Raw genomic sequence first — 27,319 nt, 5'->3', positions numbered from 1 at the left:
ATCCAGGTTTCTATTATTTTTTTCTATTTTTGTGCCTGTTTTTTTCCTTCTTTATCTTAATTTTATTGCATTTATTTACATTTTCATGTTTTTCACATTAACATGTAACATTAATTTTTTGATTTATTTGTACATTTAATCATGTACTTCTCTATATTTTAATGTTTTTTAGATATTTATTTTGTATTTTTCTGCTTTTTTTCCAAGTATTGTTTGTATTTTTGTAACATTTTCTTGTTAAAATTTTGTGTTTGTCAGATTTATGTCATTTATTTGCATTTTTTTATTAGTATTTTCACATTCATCCTATAATTCTGCTTAAAGTTCTTCACATTTTAATGTAATCTACTTTTATTTATACTTTCCTTTGTTTATTCATGTTTCTCTCATTTCTCTGTATTTTCTATTTCCTCTTTTCACACCATTTACTAATTCATTTTCTATTCCCTTTGATATTTTTCATGTGTTTTATTTGTATTTTTACTTCACTTTTCTGAGTAGTCAGTTATTGTTTTTTTCATACTTTCATGCTGTTTATTTATATTTGTCCACTGTGTGTTTTTGAGTTGAGTATTTCTAATTTTCTATCATTTTTTGTATTTAGTGTTTTTGTAGCATTCACTTGCATTTTCAGATCATTTCGTGACGTTCTTTGGATTTCCAACTCATTTATTTATATTTCGTATCATTTATTCAGTTTCCTTTACATGTATTTTAACACTATGTTGTGCGTTTTTTTTTGTTTTGGATTGTTTACTAAAGTATCTATTCCACCATTTGTTTTCTTGTCTTGTATTTATATTGTTGTTTCGTTTTCTCCACATACTTTCATCGTTTTTCATATTTTTGCATTGATTTTGTCATTTATTTACATTTTTCTCTATTTATTTTTTCAGTTATTTGCATTCCTGTTCCTATTTTGTGACATTTATTTGTATTTTCACATCCATTATTCACATTATTGTGTTGTTCAGTGGTTCAGAGTTTAAGCTAGGATCACACTCAGGACTTTGGACAAATGGATCAGATTCTGGACCAGATAAAATGTTCATAAATGGGTTTGTTTTGGTTTGTTTTGCTCATTTTCTGATACTTCAGTCTTTCTAAACATTTGGAAGTGGATCCGTCTGGTGTCTAAAACCTTGACTCCAGCTGCTTCTACCTGGACAGCAGAGAGAACAGAACCGGGACCAGGGTCTGGACCCTCTTGAGCTTCTTCTTGTGCTGCAGCAGCTCCAGGATCAGACAGACCCTCCCCCAGGACACAGCGCCCCCTTCAGGCTCCGCCACACCTCCGTCCGCTTTCTTCCTGTGAACGCAGAAACGTCAGGAGGTTCAGATTCGGATCCGGATTAGGGTCTGATCCGGTTCTCAGAGTCGGTGTTTTGATAGTTCGTGGTCCCGGTGTGGGCGGTTCTGTTCACCTGCTCGTCATCCTGCTCCGGCGGCTCTGCTGGACGGTCCCGCCCACTGCGGGTTTGTCTGGAGGACTGAGCTCATTGGCCACGAGCTGAGCGTCGACGGAGATCTGAAGGAAGGACAGAAAGAGGAGCTGAGGACCGCATAAGACCAGACTGACGGGGTCTGAGGGGGTCCAACAGGGTCTGATGGGGTCTAACTGGGTCTGATGGGGGGATCGAACAAGGTCTGATGGAGTCTAACAGGGTCTGATGGAGTCTAACAGGGTCTGATGGGGTCTAACAGGGTCTGATGGAGTCCAAAAGGGTCTGATGGGGTCCAACAGGGTCTGATGGGGTCTAACTGGGTCTGATGGGGTCTAACAGGGTCTGATGGAGTCCAAAAGGGTCTGATGGGGTCCAACAGGGTCTGATGGGGTCTAACTGGGTCTGATGGGGGGATCGAACAAGGTCTGATGGAGTCTAACAGGGTCTGATGGGGTCCAACAGGGTCTGATGGAGTCCAAAAGGGTCTGATGGGGTCCAACAGGGTCTGATGGGGTCTAACTGGGTCTGATGAGGTCTGATGGGGGATGTTTAACGGGGTCTGATGAGGTCTAATGGGGTAAACAGGGTCCAACCAGGTCTGATGGGAGGATCTAACAAGGTCTGATGGAGTCTAACAGGGTCTGATGGGGTAATTGGGGTCTAATGGGGTCTGATGTGGGTCTAACTGTGTCTAATAGAGGTCTAACAGGGTCATATGTGGTCTCTAGGGTCATATGTGGTCTGATGTGGTCTGATGTGGTCTCCAGGGTCATATGTGGTCTGATGCGGTCTGTACTGACCCCTTTGAAGGCGCTGCTGACGCCGTTGGCCACCTGTGGACTCCTGTTGTCCACCAGCAGGTCGAACATCACCGCCAGCAGCTTCTGTTGGACCGACTCGTCCCCGACGGACGAGAAGAAGGACTTGGAGATCTGGAGACGGAAACAGACGAACAGGACAAAGAGGACGTGAACAGACAAACCTGAGGGATTTTGTCGTGACGTGCATTGTGGGAAACGGAGGTTTGTGCAGCCACCTGACAGCGGCAGAGCGACCATATGATCTGAAACGGATGAAACAAACAGGACGCGGAAACGGCTGAAATGCGGAAACGGCTGTAGGAATATGCAGAGGGAAGGGAGCTCCTGCCGATCCAGTCCTGTCTGTTCAGCCGCTGCTGTCAGGAGGCTGCGTGAACCTCCGTTTCCCACAATGCACGTCATGACAGTATTCCAGTTCCTCCTGACTCTGCCTGTGAACACATGGTCGGTTTGTGGTGGATGGAACTAAGAAACTGTTCAGACTGACGAAGACATTCAGCTGAGGAATGACACACACACACACACACACACACACACAGGTGTCAAACATGTGGTCCACCAGAGGGTCCAGTCCGGTCCACCAAAGGGTCCAGTCCGGTCCTGGGATGAATGTGTGAAATGCAAAAATTACACTGAAGATCTGAAGTCAGTGGTGTCAAACTCACTTAAATTCAGCTTCCACATACACACACATACAGTCCAATCAGATTTAAAGTGGGTCAGAACCAGTCACATAGGATCAGAATCACCTATAAATAGTGACAACCCCACATGTTCTCTTTGATTTTTCGGTGAAAAAAAGTAAAATTATATGAAAATGTTTATATTACCAAACTATAATTTTACAAAAAATGTGAATAACCTGAACAAATATGAACAAACAGACACGTTTTAATAAAAGTAAACGCACTTTTTCCAATATTCTGTCTGTTATTAAATGTTCTGTGTGAGTGTAACACACATGTGGAAATGACAAACTGATAAACGGAGGCAGAACATTGTTCAAATTACACTTGCTTTTCTTCAAACAGCTCCAGTTGTTCATGTTCTTTAGATTTTTAAGGAAACTTTGTAGATGTAAACCTGATCAGAAGAGAATTTTCCTTTTTCACTGTTATTATTTGACTGGTTCGACCCACTGCAGATCCCACTGCAGATCCCACTGAGATCCCACTGCAGATCCCACTGCAGATCCCACTGAGATCCCACTGCAGATCCTACTGAGATCCCACTGAAGATCCCACTGAGATCCCACTGAGATCCCACTGAAGATCCCACTGAGATCCCACTGAAGATCCCACTGAGATCCCACTGAAGATCCCACTGCAGATCCCACTGCAGATCCCACTGAAGATCCCACTGAGATCCCACTGAAGATCCCACTTGATCCCACTGGGCTGAATGTGGAAGTGAACTGACAGGAGTCGGACAGACAGACCAACAGATTCACAGCCTGAGGACAGACCTGAGGACAGACCTGAGGACAGACCTGAGGATAGACCTGAGGACAGACCTGAGGACAGACTGAGGACAGACCTGAGGATAGACCTGAGGACAGACCTGAGGACAGACTGAGGACAGACCTGAGGACAGACCTGAGGATAGACCTGAGGACAGACCTGAGGACAGACTGAGGACAGACCTGAGGATAGACCTGAGGACAGACCTGAGGACAGACCTGAGGACAGACCTGAGGACAGACCTGAGGACAGACCTGAGGACAGACTGAGGACAGACCTGAGGACAGACCTGAGGATAGACCTGAGGACAGACCTGAGGATAGACTGAGGACAGACTGAGGACAGACCTGAGGACAGACCTGAGGACAGACTGAGGACAGACCTGAGGACAGACCTGAGGATAGACCTGAGGACAGACCTGAGGATAGACTGAGGACAGACCTGAGGACAGACCTGAGGATAGACCTGAGGACAGACCTGAGGACAGACCTGAGGACAGACCTGAGGATAGACCTGAGGACAGACCTGAGGACAGACCTGAGGACAGACTGAGGACAGACCTGAGGACAGACCTGAGGATAGACCTGAGGACAGACCTGAGGATAGACCTGAGGACAGACCTGAGGACAGACCTGAGGATAGACCTGAGGACAGACCTGAGGACAGACCTGAGGACAGACCTGAGGACAGACCTGAGGATAGACCTGAGGACAGACCTGAGGACAGACCTGAGGATAGACCTGAGGACAGACCTGAGGATAGACTGAGGACAGACCTGAGGACAGACTGAGGACAGACCTGAGGACAGACCTGAGGATAGACCTGAGGACAGACCTGAGGATAGACCTGAGGACAGACCTGAGGACAGACCTGAGGATAGACCTGAGGACAGACCTGAGGACAGACCTGAGGATAGACCTGAGGATAGACCTGAGGATAGACCTGAGGACAGACCTGAGGACAGACCTGAGGACAGACCTGAGGATAGACCTGAGGACAGACCTGAGGATAGACCTGAGGATAGACCTGAGGACAGACCTGAGGACAGACCTGAGGACAGACCTGAGGACAGACCTGAGGACACGCTGCTCACCAAAGTCTCCTGCACCTTTGAAACCTTTTGGACTTCAGCTCTGGACTGCCCTGTGTGTTTGGGAGGTGGGAGGGGACAAAGAAACCCCCCAGGCCGGGACGGAACACCAGCTGACTGGACCTGACTGATTAAAGACCCTGGTGGGGGGGGGGGGGGTGTCCAGACCTGTTCCAGAGCGATGATCTGGGAGCTGGGGATGCTGGGGTGCGAGGGGGCGGAGCTCTTCAGAGCGCAGACGAACAGCTCCAGACACTTCCTGTCTGTGGCCAGCAGGGGCGCCGACTCCTGGGTGAACTTCCCCAGCAGCAGCTGCACCAGCCGGGCCTCGTCCGCCAGCAGGGCCGGGACGTCGGGTCCGGCCTGGTCCTGGAGCCGGTCCAGGACGGGGAGCAGAGCCGACAGGACGTCCTGAGAGGAGAGAGACCAAGAAATACCCGGACCGTCAAGACCAGACCCGGACCGTCAAGACCAGACCCGGACCGTCAAGACACCCCCCCCCCCCCCCCCCAAAATCTGCTGTGTTCTAATCCGATCAGTGGAACACTCAGATCTGATGTGTTTCCAGTCACTTCACAAACGAACGCCTCTTTAGACGATTCACTTCAGAGTTTGGACCAACGAACTGACCATGGAATCCAGTTTCCTGTTGTCGTCTTCTGCTCATGTTTACTTTTGTTCTTTATGTTCTCTAGTTTATTCAAGTTTTCTTCAGTTTTGTTCATTTTTTCATTACTTTAGTACATTTTTGTTTAGTTTTTCTGATTCATTATTTTACTCAATTTTTTCGGTTTAGTTCTTTTTTTCATTATTTTATTCAAGTTTTGTTCACTTTTCATTACTTTAGTACATTTTTGTTTAGTTTTGCTCATTTTATTCATTGTTTTACTCAATTTTTTCAGTTTTGTTCTTTTTTTCCATTATTTTACTCAAGTTTTGTTCATTTGTTCATTACTTTATTATATTTTTGTTTAGTTTTGCTCATTTTATTCATTATTTCACTCCATTGTTTCAGTTTAGTTCTTTTTTTTGTCATTATTTTACTCAAGTTTTGTTCGGTTTGGTTTTGTTTGAGTCTAGTGATGGTCAAATCAAACTCTCTGTTTCTATCTTCTACACCACTTCTATTTTTGATGATTTTAATAGTTTTTCTACTTTTTCAGATGTAACAGAACTAAATAAATCAGATTAAACTGAATACATAAAGGAAGACATCAGCGTATTGGGCACAAATCCAGGTGAGTTCATCTGATTTTTTATAATCCGATTACTGCTGTTATCTGATAAAACAGATCAGATTAGACTGTTTACATGATCAATAATAAACTGATGATCAGAGTATTAGTCTGGATGTAAATGGGGTCAGTGTCATCAGCGTCCATCTGTAGAACTGGCCTCTAAAAATACAGGAATGCAAACATATGAATAATGGGGCCTAAGACGGTGCCCTGAGGGATCCCATTCTCACTTTAATGAAACTGACTTATGACCACTAATAATCTGAAAACTCCTCGAATCAGAAACCGATCAGAGTTTGAGTGTGAATGTAAACAGGTTCACAGCTCCATCTGGTGGCTGCTCAGAAAACCCCACATCCTGTTTTAGTCCAAGTGTCCGTGTGTGTGGTTGAGGACGTTCTGTCCGTGTCCAAGCGTCTCACCGGTCCGTTGACGTGGCTCATGGCTCTGAGCAGAGAACCGGCCGTGTACGACGGACAGTTGGGACTGCGGACCACCTCCAACAGCTGCTGCATGGACGTCTGCAGCTTCTTCTGCTGCGTCTGGGATTTGGACGATAAACTGTCCTGGTGCAGAGCCGCCAGAGCCTGAGGAGGAAGCAGAAGGAACAGCAGATGTTCTGTTATTTATGAAGGACAGTGCAGACAAACACAGGAAACGTGAAAACATCTGATGGATGGTCTGCACAAAGACTACAGCATTAAGCTAGTTCACAAATCCCATCACCGCCTGGACTGTAACAGAAAAAGACATTTACAATAGAAACAACAATAATATAAAAACAGTGTAAACAATAGCATAAACAAACTATAGAAAAGCCTAAACAATTAAAAAAAAAAAAAAAACAAGAGAGAAAAGCAGTCCAACCTCACCAAACATGAGACATTTTAGAGGTCAGTTCACCCTTGTTTCGTTTTCACTTCTGAACCTTTACTGTCAATGTTTTGTTTTTGTTTTGTTTTTTTAGCATAAGGAACAAAACCAACCTAGAAATGGTCCCAGGTGCATTCAGACGTTTACATACTGTTTACTGTCTGCAGACTGAATGAAGAAGTTTTTTTCCCCAATACTTTACACGCTTGTGTTGTCGTAGGTGGAGATTCTAGGTCATCATTTCCATTAAACGGTTATGATTGACAGTTTTTATCACCAAGGAGATTGAGGGAGGGTCCTTTTTTTGCCCATATTCGGTGATGGCTTTTTTATGCCTGTTTCCAGCAGTATTCTAAACAGATATATGTCACTTTTACAGAATTCCTCTGAGGGAATGCTACAAAAAAAGTAGCCAATGACAGATCAAAAAGAACACCATAAACTGAATACATCCATTGGATTCCTATTTCCACCAACACCAGGTCCAGAACACATGTGCTTGATCTGCCTCCAGTGATCCGCATTCCCATCCGCAAAATGGCTCTGCTTCTGGATTTATGATTTTAGTGTGAATGTAAACAGGTTCAGTGTCATCAGTGTCCACCTGTAGACCTACATCTGAACATACATGAATGTAAACGTATAAAGGACTGTTCTAATCCGACCACTGGACTAATCAGATCTGATGTGTTTACAGTCACGTCACAATCATGATGAACACCTGCTTTAGACGATTCACTTCAGAGTTTGGACCAACGAACTGACCATGGAATCCAATTTCCTGTTGTCGTCTTCCACTCACGTTCGATTTTGTTCTTTATGTTCTCTAGTTTATCCAAGTTTTGCTCATTTTTTTCATTATTTTACTCAAGTTTTGTTCGGTCTGAGTCTAGTGACGGTCCAATCAAATTTTCTGTTTCTATCTTCTACACCACTTTTATTTTCTATGATTTTACAGTTTTTCTACATGTTCAGATGTAACAGAACTAAATAAATCAGATTAAACTGAATACATGCAGGAAGACATCAGCGTACTGGGCACAAATCCAGGTGAGTTCATCTGATTTCTTATAATCAGATTACTGCTGTTATCTGATAAAACAGATCAGATTAGACTGTTTACATGATCAATAATAAACTGATGATCAGAGTATTAGTGTGAATGTAAACAGGTTCAGTGTCATCGGTGTCCATCTGTAGACCTATATCTGAACATACATGAATGTAAACGTATAAATGAGGGGGCCGAAGACGGTGCCCTGAGGGATCCCATTTTCCACTGAATGAAACACAGACTAATGATCAATAATAGTCTGATAACTCACAAATCAGATCATGATCAGAATATGAACGGACTCATTGACAGATTAACTCTTTCATCTCTGAAGGTCTCGTCTACATGAGGTCCAATCTGACCGTGTTCAGGTACGACGGGTCGGCCGTGATCTCCTCCGAGTTCCTCAGGAGCCTTTCTGTGATTGGCTGATAGGGGGAGGCGTCGGCCGCTGATAGGCTCTGCAGAACGCCGAGCCCCGCCCTCCGGACCTCCCGAACAGGAGAGCAGAGACAGACGAGCAGAGACGGGACGACTGAGAGGAAACAGAGGTCAAATATTACAAACCCAGACGGAAACGTCAAAGCCAACCGTCTTCACTGTGATTCTCTGACCGGGTGAGTGGGCGTCGGCCAGGAGTCTGAGTGTGGCGGCGTTCTGCGAAGCCAGCAGCGCTCTGCCCATGTACAGAGCCTGAGTCTGAAGGACCGCGCCCACTTTGACGTCCAGCTGGTCGCCGTGGTTACCGCCGTATCCCCACAGCAGACACAGGAACCTGAAGAGCATCAGCGGCTCTGGAAGGTGAACCTGAGAGGAAGCACGGAGCGGTTAGGGTCAAAGGTCACAGCGTCAGGGTTCTGCAGACACGTTCAGACGCCCACCTGGACCAGGACCTTCATCAAGTCCCTGAAGCCGCCGGACGCAGGCCCCTCCCCCGCCCCGCCCATGATGACAGCGAACAGACGACACAGCAGGTTCAGGTAACAGCAGGTGTTGGCGTCCAGCTTCTCTGGATTCCACCACGTCTCACCTGTAGAGGTCACATGACACACAACCGTTCACCAGAAGAAGAAGAAGAGAGGCAACGACGACAACAGGACGAAAACAACGCAAAAGAGGTGAACGACAAAAGAAGACACACCGAAATTTAAAAACAAGGTCAAAGATGAAAATGACGAAAGACGCAACAAAACAAAAATGGCACAAAAGATAAAAAGGACAAATAAAAATAATAATAATAATAATATTAATAATGATAATAATAACAATAATAATAATAATAGATTAGATTTCTATGGCACCTTTCTGTTTTGCGGAGGCTACTCAAAGCGATTACATTAATGAAGTGACAAAACGCAAAACATGAAAACAAATGAAGACATTACAAAACAAAAACAATGCGAAAGAGGTGAACAACAAATGACAATGTGACAAAATGAAAATGACACAAAAGATGAAAACAACAAATGAAGAATATAATAAAACTAGAAAAGCACTCAGAGAGCGCTGACCTCCGCCAAGACAGATCTGCCCCCCCCCATCACCACCAAAATTTAATCATTTCTTCCTTGTGCCAGTATCAACATTTAATGAAAATTTCATGAAAATCCATCCATAACTTTTTGAGTTATCTTGCTAACAAACAAACACACAAAGCAAAGTGATCACAATACCTCCTGGCAGAGGTAACAAACAAATGACGTGAAAACAATGTGAAAGATGAACAAGACAAAAATGAAAAGCAAGAAAACGAAAAACAACAAAATAAGATGTGATAAAAGGAAAACAATGTCAAAGATTAAACTGACTGAAAGACAAACACATTTAAAAGGACGCATCAAACTGAAAATCGCACTAAAATAAGGAAAAAATGTAATAAATAAATAAATAAAAAAAAAATTAAAAATAAAACAATAGACTGTAAAGAAAAAAGTGATGCAGAAAATACAACCAATGTGACAGACTTAAACATCCAAAGAAATAAAATAAGGGATGACAGTGAGTAAAATCTGCAAAAAGACAAACTGGAAATAAAAGTGACAAAAAACACAAAAACTAGGTCAAAGGTCAAAGTGAGGACAGAGACTGAACCTAAAGGTCGTTGTTAGTTTTGACCTCTGAACGTGGCGTCGTGACACTTGAGGTCGTGGATGAAGTCTCTGAGCAGCGCCAGCAGAACCCAGCTGAAGTCCGAGTCCAGATGGTCACCTGAGCCACACCTGGACAGGTAACCGCTGAGGGCCTCTGAGAAGGAGGAGGGGCCAGAGGGAGGACGGCCCGCTTCCTGATTGGACAGAAAGAACACACGTCATTCAACGGCGTCTCCGGTTGGACGGCTCACGGTCCGGTACGGCGTCGGAGGCGGAGCTTACCTGCCGGTCCGGGTCGCCGTTGAACACCAGCCGAGCCTCCAGCAGACCGAAGGCCCTCTGAGACGTCAGCAGGTGTTTGGTCTCTGTCAGCTGGTCCAGACCCTGCAGCAGAGTCTGGACCAGGACCAGGAAGGAGACCCGGTCCCTGAGGCCAGAACCCTGAAGAAGCTCCACAGAATGGGCCAAGGTCTCCAACTGAGGACGCACACAGGGAACCGTTAGGAACAGAACCAGCAAGGGAACCGTTAGGACCAGAACCAGAAAAGGAACCGTTAGGACCAGAACCAGCAAGGGAACCGTTAGGAGCAGAACCAGCAAGGGAACCGTTAGGAGCAGAACCAGCAAGAGAACCGTTAGGAGCAGAACCAGCAAGGGAACCGTTTGCAGCAGAACCAGCAAGGGAACCGTTAGGAACAGAACCAGCAAGGGAACCGTTAGGACCAGAACCAGAAAAGGAACCGTTAGGACCAGAACCAGCAAGGGAACCGTTAGGACCAGAACCAGAAAGGGAACCGTTAGGAACAGAACCAGAAAGGGAACCGTTAGGAACAGAACCAGCAAGGGAACCGTTAGGACCAGAACCAGCAAGAGAACCGTTAGGAGCAGAACCAGCAAGGGAACCGTTTGCAGCAGAACCAGCAAGGGAACCGTTAGGACCAGAACCAGAAAGGGAACCGTTAGGAACAGAACCAGAAAGGGAACCGTTAGGACCAGAACCAGAAAAGGAACCGTTAGGACCAGAACCAGCAAGGGAACCGTTAGGAGCAGAACCAGCAAGGGAACCGTTAGGAGCAGAACCAGCAAGAGAACCGTTAGGAGCAGAACCAGCAAGGGAACCGTTTGCAGCAGAACCAGCAAGGGAACCGTTAGGAACAGAACCAGCAAGGGAACCGTTAGGACCAGAACCAGAAAAGGAACCGTTAGGACCAGAACCAGCAAGGGAACCGTTAGGACCAGAACCAGAAAGGGAACCGTTAGGAGCAGAACCAGCAAGGGAACCATTAGGACCAGAACCAGAAAGGGAACCGTTAGGACCAGAACCAGAAAGGGAACCGTTAGGACCAGAACCAGCAAGGGAACCGTTAGGAGCAGAACCAGCAAGGGAACCGTTAGGAGCAGAACCAGCAAGGGAACCGTTAGGAGCAGAACCAGCAAGAGAACCGTTTGCAGCAGAACCAGCAAGGGAACCGTTAGGACCAGAACCAGAAAGGGAACCGTTAGGACCAGAACCAGCAAGGGAACCATTAGGACCAGAACCAGAAAGGGAACCGTTAGGACCAGAACCAGAAAGGGAACCGTTAGGACCAGAACCAGCAAGGGAACCGTTAGGAGCAGAACCAGCAAGGGAACCGTTAGCAGCAGAACCAGCAAGGGAACCGTTAGCAACAGAACCAGCAAGGGAACCGTTAGGCCCAGAACCAGCAAGAGAACCGTTAGGTCAGAACCAGCAAGGGAACCGTTAGGACCAGAACCTGCAAGGGAACCGTTAGGAGCAGAACCAGCAAGGGAACCGTTAGGAGCAGAACCAGCAAGGGAACCGTTAGGACCAGAACCAGAAAGGGAACCGTTAGGACCAGAACCAGCAAGGGAACCGTTAGGACCAGAACCAGAAAGGGAACCGTTAGGACCAGAACCAGCAAGGGAACCGTTAGGACCAGAACCAGCAAGGGAACCGTTAGGACCAGAACCAGCAAGGGAACCGTTAGGAGCAGAACCAGCAAGGGAACCGTTAGCAACAGAACCAGCAAGGGAACCGTTAGGCCCAGAACCAGCAAGAGAACCGTTAGGTCAGAACCAGCAAGGGAACCGTTAGGACCAGAACCTGCAAGGGAACCGTTAGGAGCAGAACCAGCAAGGGCACCGTTAGGAGCAGAACCAGCAAGGGAACCGTTCGGACCAGAACCTGCAAGGGAACCGTTAGGAGCAGAACCAGCAAGGGAACTGTTTGCAGCAGAACCAGCAAGGGAACCGTTAGGAGCAGAACCAGCAAGGGAACCGTTAGGACCAGAACCAGCAAGGGAACCGTTAGGACCAGAACCAGCAAGAGAACCGTTAGGAGCAGAACCAGCAAGGGAACCGTTAGCAACAGAACCAGCAAGGGAACCATTAGGCCCAGAACCAGCAAGAGAACCGTTAGGACCAGAACCAGCAAGGGAACTGTTTGCAGCAGAACCAGCAAGGGAACCGTTAGCAATAGAACCAGCAAGGGAACCGTTAGGAGCAGAACCAGCAAGGGAACCGTTAGGAGCAGAACCAGCAAGGGAACCGTTAGGACCAGAACCCGCAAGGGAACCGTTAGGACCAGAACCCGCAAAGGAACCGTTAGGAGCAGAACCAGCAAGGGAACCGTTAGGAGCAGAACCAGCAAGGGAACCGTTAGCAACAGAACAAGCAAGGGAACCGTTAGGAACAGAACCAGCAAGGGAACCGTTAGGAACAGAACCAGCAAGGGAACCGTTAGGAACAGAACCAGCAAGGGAACCGTTAGGAACAGAACCAGCAAGAGAACCGTTAGGAGCAGAACCAGCAAGGGAACCGTTAGGAGCAGAACCAGCAAGGGAACCGTTAGGACCAGAACCAGCAAGGGAACCGTTTGCAGCAGAACCAGCAAGGGAACCGTTAGGACCAGAACCAGCAAGGGAACCGTTAGGAGCAGAACCAGCAAGAGAACCGTTAGGGCCAGAACCAGCAAGAGAACCGTTAGGAGCAGAACCAGCAAGGGAGCAGAACCAGCAAGGGAACCGTTAGGACCAGAACCAGCAAGGGAACCGTTAGGAGGAGAACCAGGTAAACATCTACTGAACATCCAAGGGAAGTGTTCTGAACAGTCCAAACAAACAGCCGCTGTGTTCTCCATTCGTTCCTCGGCCCTTCTGGTGTAAATTCGACACTCACCGCTTCCTGTCTGAAGAAGACCTCCATGTTTCCCAGGTTCTTGGTCAACGTGGACATAAGACGCTGGTTCGCTAACCCTGCGAAGTCTGGATCTGAGCTTTTCTTCATCACCTCGTCCAACTCTGACGGACGAAAACAAACGCAGACCATTAGACTCACCGGTTCACGTCCGTCTATGGAGATCAATCGAAGGTCATGTGACAGGTCCGTGACAGCGGCCGACCATCACGAACACATTTTTCCGTGGACTAACGTGCACCCGGTCCCATACGTCACCTCCGGCCCACTTCAGGGTGAGCGGGTGCCGCTTCACGACGGAGGTCCGGGCCACGCAGGAGGAGAACCGGACCTGGGCCGAGTCCCGGGCACCGCCCACCATGACCAGGAAAGGCAGCAGCTTCCACCCGATCCTCTGCTCAAACTCCACGTCCCCCTTTCCCAGCTGGGGGTCAGACAGTAAACGCACCGCCTCCGTCAGCACCGGCAGCCTGATGGGGCGTTCAGGTACACATCAGAACCCAGTCCAGACTTTACGAATATAAATAAATGTGCGTGTTGACTTCACTGACCATTTTTCTGATGTGGGCAGATCTATTCTGTGCAGCAGTGACAGTAAACATGACGCGGTGTGTTCAGGGTCCAAAACATCCAACAGCATCTACAAAACACACATGACATCAGGTCAACATGACGTTCATTTATCAGTTAGGGCACAGGTGTCAAACATGCGGCCCGGGGGCCAAATCTGCCACCCCCCCCCCCCCCCAAAGGTTCCACTGTGGCCCTGCAGGATGAAAGGTCATAAATGAACCTGAACAGTCCAGGTGGTCCAGATCCTTTTGGTTCAGGTTCCACATACAGACACATGTGATCTCCAGTCAAAAGAACAACACAATAAACCAGAAAGAATGACAAACACACATTTACTGTGAAAAATTATGGGGAAAAAAAATCACATGACACTGTGAAAATATTAACAGTTACAAAACTGTTCTTTCACAATAAAATGCAAATAAATCCATAAATAAAAGCACAGATGAACAACCTGAAATCTGCAGTTTGAACAATATTCTGTCTGTTCCTAAATGTTTGGTGCATTTATGGATCCACTGGGATCTGCAGTTGTGTTCAGAATAACAGATGGAATATTGGAGAAACTGTTCACATTTTAGTTCAAACTCCAACATTTGAACAATATTCTGTCTGTTCCCAAATGTTTATGGAACACTGTGTGTGAATGCACATGTAGAAATAAGAAGTCCAGGCAGGAGAGGGTTCAAATTGCACTAATTTTTCAAATGAAATTTCTGTCTTTTCAGGTTATTCACATCTGTTTTGTAAAATATAAATATTTTCATAATTTAATTGGGGTTTTTTGTACTAAAACTTGGAAAAACTTGGACTTGTCATTATTTCCAGGTTATCCAGTCATTATTTTACTGGTTCTGGTCCACTGCAGATCCAACTGGGCTGAATATGGAACTGAACTAACATGAGCTGGACAGACCTGGGTTAGGGCGTCTCAAAAACCCCTTTTCTCTTCAGATCACAGTGTTATTTAAACCAGTTAATCTCCAACATGATAACAGCCCCCCCAAAAAATTTCAGGAAAAATCCATCAATGTTTGACCCCCACCCCCACCACAAAGTATGAAGGCCCCGTCAAAAAAACGCCAAAAACACTTATTTTAACCCAGAAAATCACATATAATGAGGTCTGAAGTGTCCACAAATGGCTTAGTTAGTTTTATAAACACACAATACAGTTTCAGTTAGTTATGTTTTTTTCTTTTAATTACAGTTTTTATTTATTTCAGTTCATGAAAATGTTTTTACAATTGTAGTTCTGATCATTTTGTTAGTTTTTGTTAACGATAATAACCTTGTGAAGGAGTTAGGGATGTAATGATTACCGGTAAAACGATAAACTGCTACAATTGCAGACGGTTAGTATTACTGTTTAAATTCTAATTATCATGATAACTGTGTTTGATTACTGCACTTTGAAAGAGAAAGAGAGAGAGAGACACTATCTATCTATGAAAAAGAAACTCAACCAACTTAAACTTGATGTGGAAAATGGTCCAACAGTGTCCATCCAGTTCCAGCTTTAATGCACATGTGTATGTTTGATGTTTACACGGTAATATTTGAACGTTTCTGCAACAGAAAATACCCTGTGCCGATTATTTGTGTTTTTTGGTTGTTTTTGTCAAAACAACTTGGTTCAATTCTTTCAGTGTGTGTATTAGTACTTTTTGAACATTTTGAGCACAATCTCAATAATACTGCGATAATAATGATAACTGAGATAATTTTGGTCCCAATAACCATGATACGAAATGTTCATATGGTTCCATCCCTAGAAGGAGTGGTGGTAAAGTCCTGGTTGGTTCTGGTTCTGAGCGGTCACTGACCTCCAGGAGTTTCAGAGCAGCAGCGACGACCGCCGGGACGTCGTCCTTCAGCCGCTCCACCACCGAGTCCTTCAAGAACGACTCCTCCAGACTGTGAGGCTGAAACGGAGACCACATCAAACCAAAGATCACAAAGATCATATCATAAAAAACTGGGTTAAATCAGTTCAGAAAGGCAGAAACAGACACAGACTTATTTCAGAACTGGAACAAAAGTAGCTCTGGGTTTTTGGGGTTAAACTGAGCTGAAATCATCCAAGCTAAAAACTCCACGTTACTGTAGGACCCTGACCTCATCCACCCTGGGTCTGCTCATGTCTACTGAGTCAGTCCTACTGGGTAAAGATTTTATAAGATATGGAGCACATTCTGTGAGTGTCTTTGAAACCGGACCCTTTATCTCTGCTCTTGGGATATCCAAGTCAGGACATTATCAACACCAGCTTGAACAGACTGTATGACATCCTCACATATGCTGCAAGGACAAATATATCAGCTCAAATTTACCTAGGGGCTCACATGAGTGTCCATTTGTGTCCAGAACAGTTGTCCTACAGTCACAGAAGTGTGTGTAAATAATGCTAATCCATTTGTGCACAGACTACTGATATTCTCTGACAGTGGAAGCTCTATTTTCATAAATATTGGATTTGGAATAGCACGTGGATGTGAAAACTTTTGCTGGTGGACAGACGTGACATTACCCATGATGCTCTGGTCAGTACCAGTACTTTATTAGGAATAAACTTCTAGACTTCCTATTGCTAATTGTGCTCTTCTTCCTAAATGTTGGTATTGTGGATCTAAAACAATCCCAGCTGACACAAAAACACTAAATGTGTCAGTGGACGGATGTGACATGGTTGTTGTGGATCCCATCATACTGATGCTCTGCAGCCATGTCAGCGTTTACACTAATGATCCCTGTGCAAAAACTAGGAGCACTATTATTTATTGGATAGTTTAGCATCAGACTAAAGAGGAAAGAACAATCTAGAATTGTTCTTTGTGTCTAAAAATGCTTCTTATTGTAAAAGTGTTGATGTAAACAGTGCTGTGTGCCATTCTTCATGTATGTATTGGTGGAACAGAAGCAGGATGGATCAGCACCATACTCCAGATTGAACCTGTACAAATAAAACATGTGATATGGAGGAGAGAATCTGGGAAGAAAAACTGGGGAATCCAAAAGAAGAGAAGATTTGTTTTTCAGCTCAGTTCAGTTCAAATAGAACTTGTCCATTTGTGACATGAAAATATAGCATTAATTGTGCTGAAATGGTTCATTTTGGAGCTGAAAACATAGTTCATATGAGCATCAACATGTTGAACAGAACTGAAATCCTGTCCATTTGAACAACTGTCATTTACCAACACAAAGTTCCTTTGGATTCACTGAGACTGATTTAATATGAACACAGACACAAAGAAGAGCTGTGAACACATGTGAGCTGATGTTCATGTCTTGGATAAACAACAAAGTTCCCACTAAAACGACTGAGTGTAAAATCCTTGCTGAATGCTCTCCTTAAACTATGGGACCTGCTGACTTCATTCTTCAAAGGGACAGCTGATGGACATGTGGACTCCACACCTCCGTCTCCCTCACTCTTCAGTCACTTCTGTGTTTTCAGACCTCAGCAGTGACTGAAAGTGTTCAGTCCCTGTTCAGTCACATCACTGCTGACCTCACCTGTCTGATCTGGGTTTGACCTGCACTAGAACTCCAGACTGTGGACTACAAACTGTCGAACTCCTGTTCTTTCAGGTTCCGCATTCAGCCCAATTTCATCTGCAGTGGGCCGGACCAGTCCAACAAGAACAGAAGAACCAGTAAATAATGACAACTGACAATTGTTTTAGAGCAAAAAATAACATTCAATTCTGCCAATATTTACATTTACAAACTGTCCAAACAAAAAGGATGGGAATAACCTGAAAAATGAAATTTGTTAAAAAATATAAGTACAATTGTGTCAGTATTCTGCCTGGACTCATCATTTCTACATGTGCATCACAGATCAGATCTGCAAAGACACCAAATATTTATGAACAGGCAGAAAAGAGTTCAAACTGGGCTGAACTTTCTTTAGACATTTCAGGTTGTTCATACTTGTTCAGGTTATTCACACTTTAAAGGATGGTTTGTTAATGTAAACATTTTCATCATTTAATCTTATTTGCACTAAATCAAGAGAAAAAACTGGTGTTGTCATTATTTATAGGTTATTATGATATTCTTTTGGAGTTTGATGCCCTAACTTGCACTTTGTACATTCGTCCCATGGTTGGACTGGTCCCTCTGGTGGGCCGTATGTTGGACACCTGTACTCTACTCGTAGCTTCACCTTGGATGAGTTTTCTTTTTTTTCTCTTACTCTGCTTATCTTCCAACACCTTCATATTTTTTATTTTCTTACAGACTGGGTGTTGTACTGAGCCATTTGTTGTTGTAAAAAAAATGTAATAAAATCTAATAAAGATAATTGGAAAAAAAAAAAACTGGACATGTGAACAGAATCAGCCCTGGTTTGAGGACGTTTGCACACCTGTCCAGAGGTGACCACGTCCATCAGATGTTCCAACGCCAGCGCTCGCACCGACGGCTGAGGATGATTCAGACTGAGGAGCACAGACGTGTCCGAGTCGCCCAGAATCTACGAAAAAAAAAAAAAAACACAAGGTATGCGGTTACATGGACTGCCTGTTACACCGTTCCAGCATCTGTTATTCAGCACCGCTCTGGATTATTGTCTTCATGAACCTTCCAGTGTCCAGGTTAGTGCAGATTATGCACACTTTACTTCATGGATTAGGTCACAATTCAACAGTTGGACATTTTTACATGATTTTTGGACCTAATACAAAAAATAATAATGTATATGAAGCAGTGTTGGTGTTTCTTCACAGAACCAACTTCATAATTGGTCCATATATTAATTAGATCTGGTTCTTCTCACTGCTATCATTAGTTTTCTGGTACACCCTGTCAGACATCTGCTATAAGCAGTCAAAACACAGACTCAACACAGTTTTTTCCATTTTTAGGGGCATGTATATGAGAGAATATAATGTTAGTCACAGATATAACCTGTTTTTCTAGAACTTGTCTCACATATTAAACAGAATCAGACATGTGGTGTCAGTGAATCTGCAGGTACAGAGCCTAAAGTACGACCATGGACAAATGCACATTCCAGGACTCCATGTTTGGCCTGTCATAAACCTGCACATCTGTCCCATCCACAGCGCTGCATGTGTGCACCCAGCCTTATTCTACCAGGAACCATTTAGTCTGAAGACTTCCAAAGTTATCAGCCCTCCAACTATGGACATCTGATTGGAACACTTACAATACGGGGCCACGCCCCTTTTTTGTAGGCTTCATATCTCCAAAACTAGTGGAGATATTGGCCTCAAATTTTGCACAGTTATTAGTAACAAGGACGTGAAAAGAAAAAATTATACGCAAATCTGAGATGGTGAGTCGGGAACTTTGTCTAAAATCTGGTGATTTGGTACGGAATTAGTCCTGACCTGTTTAGTCCAAAAACATGACAATAAAACACTAAAACCTGCTAAACACAGACACAGACAAACACAGACACAGACAAACACAGACACAAACACAGACACAGACAAACACAGACACAGACAAACACAGACAAACACAGACACAAACACAGACAAACACAGACACAAACACAGACACAGACAAACACAGACACAAACACAGACACAAACACAGACACAGACAAACACAGACAAACACAGACACAAACACAGACAAACACAGACACAAACACAGACACAGACAAACACAGACAAACGCAGACAAACACAGACACAAACACAGACACAGACAAACACAGACACAAACACAGACACAAACACAGACACAGACAAACACAGACACAAACACAGACAAACACAGACACAGACAGTCACAAACACAGACAGACACAAACACAGACAGACACAGACACAAACACAGACAAACACAGACAGACACAAACACAGACAGACACAGACACAGACACAGACACAAACACAGACACAGACAGACACAGACACAAACACAGACACAAACGCAGACACAAACGCAGACACAAACACAGACACAAACACAGACACAAACACAGACACAGACACAACACAGACACAAACACAGACACAGACACAGACACAGACACAAACACAGACACAAACACAGACACAAACACAGACACAAACACAGACACAAACACAGACACAAACACAGACACAAACACAGACACAGACACAAACACAGACACAAACACAGACACAAACACAGACACAAACACAGACACAAACACAGACAAACACAGACACAAACACAGACACAGACACAGACACAGACACAAACACAGACACAAACACAGACACAAACAGCTGAGGGCCCATTTAACAGGAATGCTGCATAAATCTCAGCCTCTTCGTACTAAACGTCGTCTTTTACCTTATATTTTCCGCTGCTCATGGACAGAGACAGAAACTCATGGAACAGACGTTTCTGTTCATCGTTGTCGACGTCGGTCACATGACCTGCGAGGACGTCGTCCAGAGCTGAACAGTACCTAAAAAAAAAACACAAACAAATCTTTATTTTCTCTAGATTTCCCTCAAACACCAGAACACATGTTTGTCTCCACACGCTGGTGCTGATCATATCTGACACTCACTGATACTGGAGCGGTTTGAAAAACACCAGTTCAGCCTCAGTTTGATCTGGGTCTAAACTCTGGGCTGAGCTGGGTTTAGTTTCAGACTCACTTGGACTCAAACAGTCGAATGAGCGGCAGAAGACGCTGGTTTAAAGAGGAGATGGATTCATCTGAGACTGGGGTCTGACTCAGGTACTGGTCCAGGAGTAAACTGAAGAAAAGACCCAAAACACAAACACAAACACAAAAGACCCAAAACACAAACACAAACACAGAAAACACAAACACAAAAGACCCAAAACACAAACACAAAAGACCCAAAACACAAACACAAAAGACCCAAAACACAAACACAAACACAGAAAACACAAAAGACCCAAAACACAAACACAAAAGACCCAAAACACAAACACAAAAGACCCAAAACACAAACACAAAAGACCCAAACACAACACAAACACAAAAGACCCAAAACACAAACACAGAAAACACAAACACAAACAGAAAACACACAAAACACAAACACAAAAGACCCAAAACACAAACACAAAAGACCCAAAACACAACACAAAACACAAACACAGAAAACACAAACACAAACAGAAAACACACAAAACACAAACACAAAAGACCCAAAACACAAACACAAACACAAAAGACCCAAAACACAAACACAAAACACAAACACAGAAAACACAAACACAAACAGAAAACACACAAAACACAAACACAAACGACCCAAAACACAAACACAAACCACAAACACAAAAGACACAAAACACAAACAGAAAACACACAAAACACAAACAGAAAACACACAAAACACAAACACAAAGAGAAAACACAAACACAAACAGAAAACACACAAAACACAAACACAAACAGAAAACACAAACAGAAAAGACCCAAAACACAAACACAAAACACAAACAGAACACACAAACACAAACAGAAAACACAGAAAACAAAAACAGAATACACAAACACAAACAGAAAACACAAACAGAAAAGACAGAACACAAAAACACAAACAGAAAACACAGAAAACAAAAACACAAAACACAAACAGAAAAGACCGAAAACACAAACACAAACAGAAAAGACAGAAAACAAAAACACAAACACAAACAGAAAACACACAAACACAGAAGGCAGAAGCAGGCGTCAGGACAAAGTGTTCACTGATAAAACAACGACCACCTATGGAAGTGTGTTGTGTCTTTTTACCGGGCCAGCGTCTGGTCCAGGTGTTTGGTCAGAGGAACTGAACTCAGGACGGACTCCAGGACGCTGACTTCATCACCTGAACAAACAAACACATTTAACAGAAACTAGAAATAAACACATAAACACAACGATGAAACGGCAAACAGCGTCCTGGTCAACGACGCAACAAAAGAGGAAAACTAGTCAAGAAATGAGAAAAACAATGGAAAAAAAGACAAAGTTAAAATGTAAATAAATATTTAAAAAAATACGAACGAGACAAAACATCAAGAAGTAAAACACGGAAATAATTCAAAATGAAAAATTGAAAGAAAATAATAAAAACAGAAGATGAAATGTCCAAACAACATAAACAGTTTTTAAATGTTAAAAAATGACAAAAATACAAATATCAAAACAGAGAAATATTGAAAAATGTAAAAACGGAAAAAAAATGTAACCCCCCCCCCCAATTTAAAAAGTTTTAAAATGTCAAAACAACATAAAAAAAATGTAAAACATTAGAAAAAAAAAAAAAAAGTAAAATATGAAATTCACATAAAAACTCCAACGTTTTAAAACATTTCCAAAATAATCTAAAAACATTTCAACGTGTCAATCACGGTGAAGCCGTGGCTGTCGCGGCATCTGGGGGCGTGTCCACGTTGGTACCTGAGCCGCTGAAGACGCCGGTGACCAGGTGAGGAACCAGGTGACGCATCAGCGGAGTGATGTCATGACGGGACGACATGAGCTGCAGCGTGGGAACCAGAGACGCCATGGAACACAGACGAGAGAACACCCTGAGGGCGGGACACACAGAAGACACACCCACCCAGGGTTAGCCACGCCCACACGCTGCAGTTTAACCACACACACACCACAGTTTAGCCACGCCCACACGCTGCAGTGGAACCACACCCACAGATCATCCATTTAACCCCGCCCCCCTGCCATGTGTTTCCAGGGGGTGTGGTCACCTGGGCCCGGCGGCGCCGTCCTTCTGGTTCTGCAGGAGGACCATCAGACAGCCCAGCCCCTCTTTGTCCAGGACCGGCTCCTTGACCACAGACTTGACCACCTGAAAGGCCAGAGCGTCCACTAGCCCCGCCTCCAGGACCACACTGACCGCCAGCTGGCACACGATCATGTAGGAGGCGGCTTTGTAGTCGGCCAGCGGAGACTTCAGGCCCTGAGGAGACAAACAACAACAAAAACACAAACAAACTATGTAAGCCGAATGAATAAACGACAACAAAACCATAAATAAACAAACAACAGAAACACAATGGATAACAAAACAACTAAACAATAAATAAACAATACAAACACAATGAATAAACAACAACAAAGCCATAAATAAACAATATAAACACCATGAATAAACAAGAACATAAACAATATAAACAATGAATACACAACAACACAACCATAAACAAACAATAGAAACACTATGAACAAACAACAACAAAACCACAAATAAACAATATAAACACAATGAATAAACAACAAAACCACAAATGAACAATATAAACATAATGAATAAACAAAAATATAATCAAACAACTTAAACACAATGAATAAACAAACAACAAAACCATAAATAAACATAAACACAATGAACAACAACCAAACCACATCAAATAAATAGTCCAACAGAGATGACCTCAGAGCCTAAAGAACACCAAAGCACCAACAAAACAATAAACAAACATCTATAAACAAATAAACAAACACAGCCACAATGTCCAAACGAAAACACCAACTTCAGATCCTGAGGAAACAAAACATCCAAACAATAAATAAACAACACAAAAACACTGAAACAGTGTTTTCTTCAGACCCTGAAGAAGACAAACATTCAAACAACTTATTAACAACAAATAAACAAAGTCAAAAGAATAAATAAACAATGTCCTAAAACAACAACAGAGCTGAACGACACAAACATCTCCGACACAACAGCGCGGACTGTTAGGGGCGTGGTCCTCACCTTGTGGACGTACGGCAGCAGTTTGGAGATGATGGACTCGGACACTTTTTCAACGGCGTCCAGAGCAGAAACGATGGTGGAGGCGTAGAAGGAGAAGACCACTCTGAGCTGAGAACAGCCGCCGGGATGAGCGGAGAACGCCTGGACGCAAACCACACACACACACACACACACACGAGGGACCATGACAACAACAACAACAAATAAACCAGTGTCCCTGTTCGTCAGTGTGTTCTGTGTTCCAGTCCTGTGGTCTGGAGGAGGAAAACAACTGGTACGGCCATTTTATAACCCTGTCATATTTACCACAAAATGACAATGTGCTCAGGAGGAAGAACAGCTGACGTAAACCATCGAACAGTTTAACTGTGTTCCCTCTCACTGCGTCGACAGGTGGAAGACATCTTTATTTCAATCACGTAAATGACAATTTAAAAACACAAATGCAAATAAATGAGAATCAAGAGAACGAGAACAAAACGATGACTTAAAACTGCAACATCTGAAGCCTCAACATTTACAGAAGGAGTAAGAAGAATAAACTGATGTAACCTGAGCCCTTAAACCTGCACATGTGGACTGAAAACACTGACCAACCTGACCAGCAGCTACATGCAGGTGACCTCTACCAGTGGTCAACAGGAAGTACACTTATGTCTGGGGTCATGTCCATGTTCTAGACCTGGACTGTCCAGTGGTCAACAGGAAGTACACTTATGTCTGGAGTCATGTCCATGTTCTAGACCTGGACTGTCCAGTGGTCAACAGGAAGTACACTTATGTCTGGGGTCATGTCCATGTTCTAGACCTGGACTGTCCAGTGGTCAACAGGAAGTACACTTATGTCTGGGGTCATGTCCATGTTCTAGACCTGGACTGTCCAGTGGTCAACAGGAAGTACACTTATGTCTGGAGTCATGTCCATGTTCTAGACCTGGACTGTCCAGTGGTCAACAGGAAGTACACTTATGTCTGGGGTCATGTCCATGTTCTAGACCTGGACTGTCCAGTGGTCAACAGGAAGTACACTTATGTCTGGGGTCATGTCCATGTTCTAGACCTGGACTGTCCAGTGGTCAACAGGAAGTACACTTATGTCTGGGGTCATGTCCATGTTCTAGACCTGGACTGTCCAGTGGTCAACAGGAAGTACACTTATGTCTGGGGTCATGTCCATGTTCTAGACCTGGACTGTCCAGTGGTCAACAGGAAGTACACTTATGTCTGGGGTCATGTCCATGTTCTAGACCTGGACTGTCCAGTGGTCAACAGGAAGTACACTTATGTCTGGAGTCATGTCCATGTTCTAGACCTGGACTGTCCAGTGGTCAACAGGAAGTACACTTATGTCTGGAGTCATGTCCATGTTCTAGACCTGGACTGTCCAGTGGTCAACAGGAAGTACACTTATGTCTGGGGTCATGTCCATGTTCTAGACCTGGACTGTCCAGAGGTCAACAGGAAGTACACTTATGTCTGGGGTCATGTCCATGTTCTAGACCTGGACTGTCCAGTGGTCAACAGGAAGTACACTTATGTCTGGGGTCATGTCCATGTTCTAGACCTGGACTGTCCAGAGGTCAACAGGAAGTACACTTATGTCTGGGGTCATGTCCATGTTCTAGACCTGGACTGTCCAGTGGTCAACAGGAAGTACACTTATGTCTGGGGTCATGTCCATGTTCTAGACCTGGACTGTCCAGAGGTCAACAGGAAGTACACTTATGTCTGGAGTCATGTCCATGTTCTAGACCTGGACTGTCCAGTGGTCAACAGGAAGTACACTTATGTCTGGAGTCACGTCCATGTTCTAGACCTGGACTGTCCAGTGGTCAACAGGAAGTACACTTATGTCTGGAGTCACGTCCATGTTCTAGACCTGGACTGTCCAGTGGTCAACAGGAAGTACACTTATGTCTGGAGTCACGTCCATGTTCTAGACCTGGACTGTCCAGTGGTCAACAGGAAGTACACTTATGTCTGGGGTCATGTCCATGTTCTAGACCTGGACTGTCCAGAGGTCAACAGGAAGTACACTTATGTCTGGGGTCATGTCCATGTTCTAGACCTGGACTGTCCAGTGGTCAACAGGAAGTACACTTATGTCTGGAGTCATGTCCATGTTCTAGACCTGGACTGTCCAGTGATCAACAGGAAGTACACTTATGTCTGGGGTCATGTCCATGTTCTAGACCTGGACTGTCCAGAGGTCAACAGGAAGTACACTTATGTCTGGGGTCATGTCCATGTTCTAGACCTGGACTGTCCAGTGGTCAACAGGAAGTACACTTATGTCTGGGGTCATGTCCATGTTCTAGACCTGGACTGTCCAGAGGTCAACAGGAAGTACACTTATGTCTGGAGTCATGTCCATGTTCTAGACCTGGACTGTCCAGTGGTCAACAGGAAGTACACTTATGTCTGGGGTCATGTCCATGTTCTAGACCTGGACTGTCCAGAGGTCAACAGGAAGTACACTTATGTCTGGAGTCATGTCCATGTTCTAGACCTGGACTGTCCAGTGGTCAACAGGAAGTACACTTATGTCTGGAGTCATGTCCATGTTCTAGACCTGGACTGTCCAGTGGTCAACAGGAAGTACACTTATGTCTGGAGTCATGTCCATGTTCTAGACCTGGACTGTCCAGTGGTCAACAGGAAGTACACTTATGTCTGGGGTCATGTCCATGTTCTAGACCTGGACTGTCCAGTGGTCAACAGGAAGTACACTTATGTCTGGGGTCATGTCCATGTTCTAGACCTGGACTGTCCAGAGGTCAACAGGAAGTACACTTATGTCTGGGGTCATGTCCATGTTCTAGACCTGGACTGTCCAGTGGTCAACAGGAAGTACACTTATGTCTGGGGTCATGTCCATGTTCTAGACCTGGACTGTCCAGTGGTCAACAGGAAGTACACTTATGTCTGGGGTCATGTCCATGTTCTAGACCTGGACTGTCCAGAGGTCAACAGGAAGTACACTTATGTCTGGGGTCATGTCCATGTTCTAGACCTGGACTGTCCAGAGGTCAACAGGAAGTACACTTATGTCTGGGGTCATGTCCATGTTCTAGACCTGGACTGTCCAGAGGTCAACAGGAAGTACACTTATGTCTGGGGTCATGTCCATGTTCTAGACCTGGACTGTCCAGTGGTCAACAGGAAGTACACTTATGTCTGGGGTCATGTCCATGTTCTAGACCTGGTCGGTCCAGCTCCTGTCAGTTCAGTTCTGTTCAGCCCAGGTGGGTCTGCAGTGGGCTGAACCAGGAGCAGAACCGCAGGAACACTCAGACTCTGATCAGGTTCACACCCACAACGTGTCCTCACAGATCTGAAGAACATGAACATCTGCAACTGTCTGAAGAAGAACCTGTGGAACCACCACACCATGTGTTTGTACCTGGGTGGATGTGGGGACCAGTGTGTTTGTACCTGTGGGGATGTGGGGACCAGTGTGTTTGTACCTGTGGGGATGTGGGGACCAGTGTGTTTGTACCTGGGTGGATGTGGGGACCAGTGTGTTTGTACCTGGGTGGATGTGGGGACCAGTGTGTTTGTACCTGGGTGTATGTGGGGACCAGTGTGTTCGTACCTGGATGGCTGTGGGGACCAGTGTGTTCGTACCTGGGTAGATGTGGGGACCAGTGTGTTTGTACCTGTGGGGACCAGTGTGTTCGTACCTGGGTGGATGTGGGGACCAGTGTGTTTGTACCTGGGTGGATGTGGGGACCAGTGTGTTCGTACCTGGGTGGATGTGGGGACCAGTG

General features: G+C 44.6%; 1 protein-coding gene across 1 annotated transcript in view; it reads right to left on the bottom strand.

Annotated features, from left to right (window-relative positions):
- heatr1 (HEAT repeat containing 1) overlaps positions 1–27,319 on the bottom strand; it is a 54,662-nt gene that overhangs the window by 22,329 nt on the left and 5,014 nt on the right. The window contains exons 6-26 of the mRNA XM_030130354.1: positions 23,550–23,690; positions 22,537–22,748; positions 22,229–22,359; positions 21,578–21,653; positions 20,460–20,561; positions 20,146–20,263; positions 18,215–18,322; positions 15,666–15,764; positions 13,818–13,906; positions 13,525–13,736; positions 13,249–13,370; positions 10,354–10,548; positions 10,097–10,265; positions 8,863–9,011; positions 8,596–8,788; positions 8,344–8,516; positions 6,477–6,641; positions 4,985–5,227; positions 2,246–2,377; positions 1,425–1,528; positions 1,163–1,309 (exon numbers count right to left, since the gene is read on the bottom strand). Coding sequence (XP_029986214.1) covers positions 1,163–1,309; positions 1,425–1,528; positions 2,246–2,377; positions 4,985–5,227; positions 6,477–6,641; positions 8,344–8,516; positions 8,596–8,788; positions 8,863–9,011; positions 10,097–10,265; positions 10,354–10,548; positions 13,249–13,370; positions 13,525–13,736; positions 13,818–13,906; positions 15,666–15,764; positions 18,215–18,322; positions 20,146–20,263; positions 20,460–20,561; positions 21,578–21,653; positions 22,229–22,359; positions 22,537–22,748; positions 23,550–23,690 — 3,080 coding nt within the window. The remainder of the gene's footprint in view (positions 1–1,162; positions 1,310–1,424; positions 1,529–2,245; positions 2,378–4,984; positions 5,228–6,476; positions 6,642–8,343; positions 8,517–8,595; positions 8,789–8,862; positions 9,012–10,096; positions 10,266–10,353; positions 10,549–13,248; positions 13,371–13,524; positions 13,737–13,817; positions 13,907–15,665; positions 15,765–18,214; positions 18,323–20,145; positions 20,264–20,459; positions 20,562–21,577; positions 21,654–22,228; positions 22,360–22,536; positions 22,749–23,549; positions 23,691–27,319) is intronic.

The sequence above is a fragment of the Sphaeramia orbicularis genome, unplaced genomic scaffold (genome assembly GCF_902148855.1).
Source record: "Sphaeramia orbicularis unplaced genomic scaffold, fSphaOr1.1, whole genome shotgun sequence".
NCBI classification, from domain to species: domain Eukaryota; kingdom Metazoa; phylum Chordata; class Actinopteri; order Kurtiformes; family Apogonidae; genus Sphaeramia; species Sphaeramia orbicularis.
The sequence above is the reverse complement of the archived record's forward strand: the minus strand, read 5'-3'. Positions and strand labels throughout refer to the sequence as shown.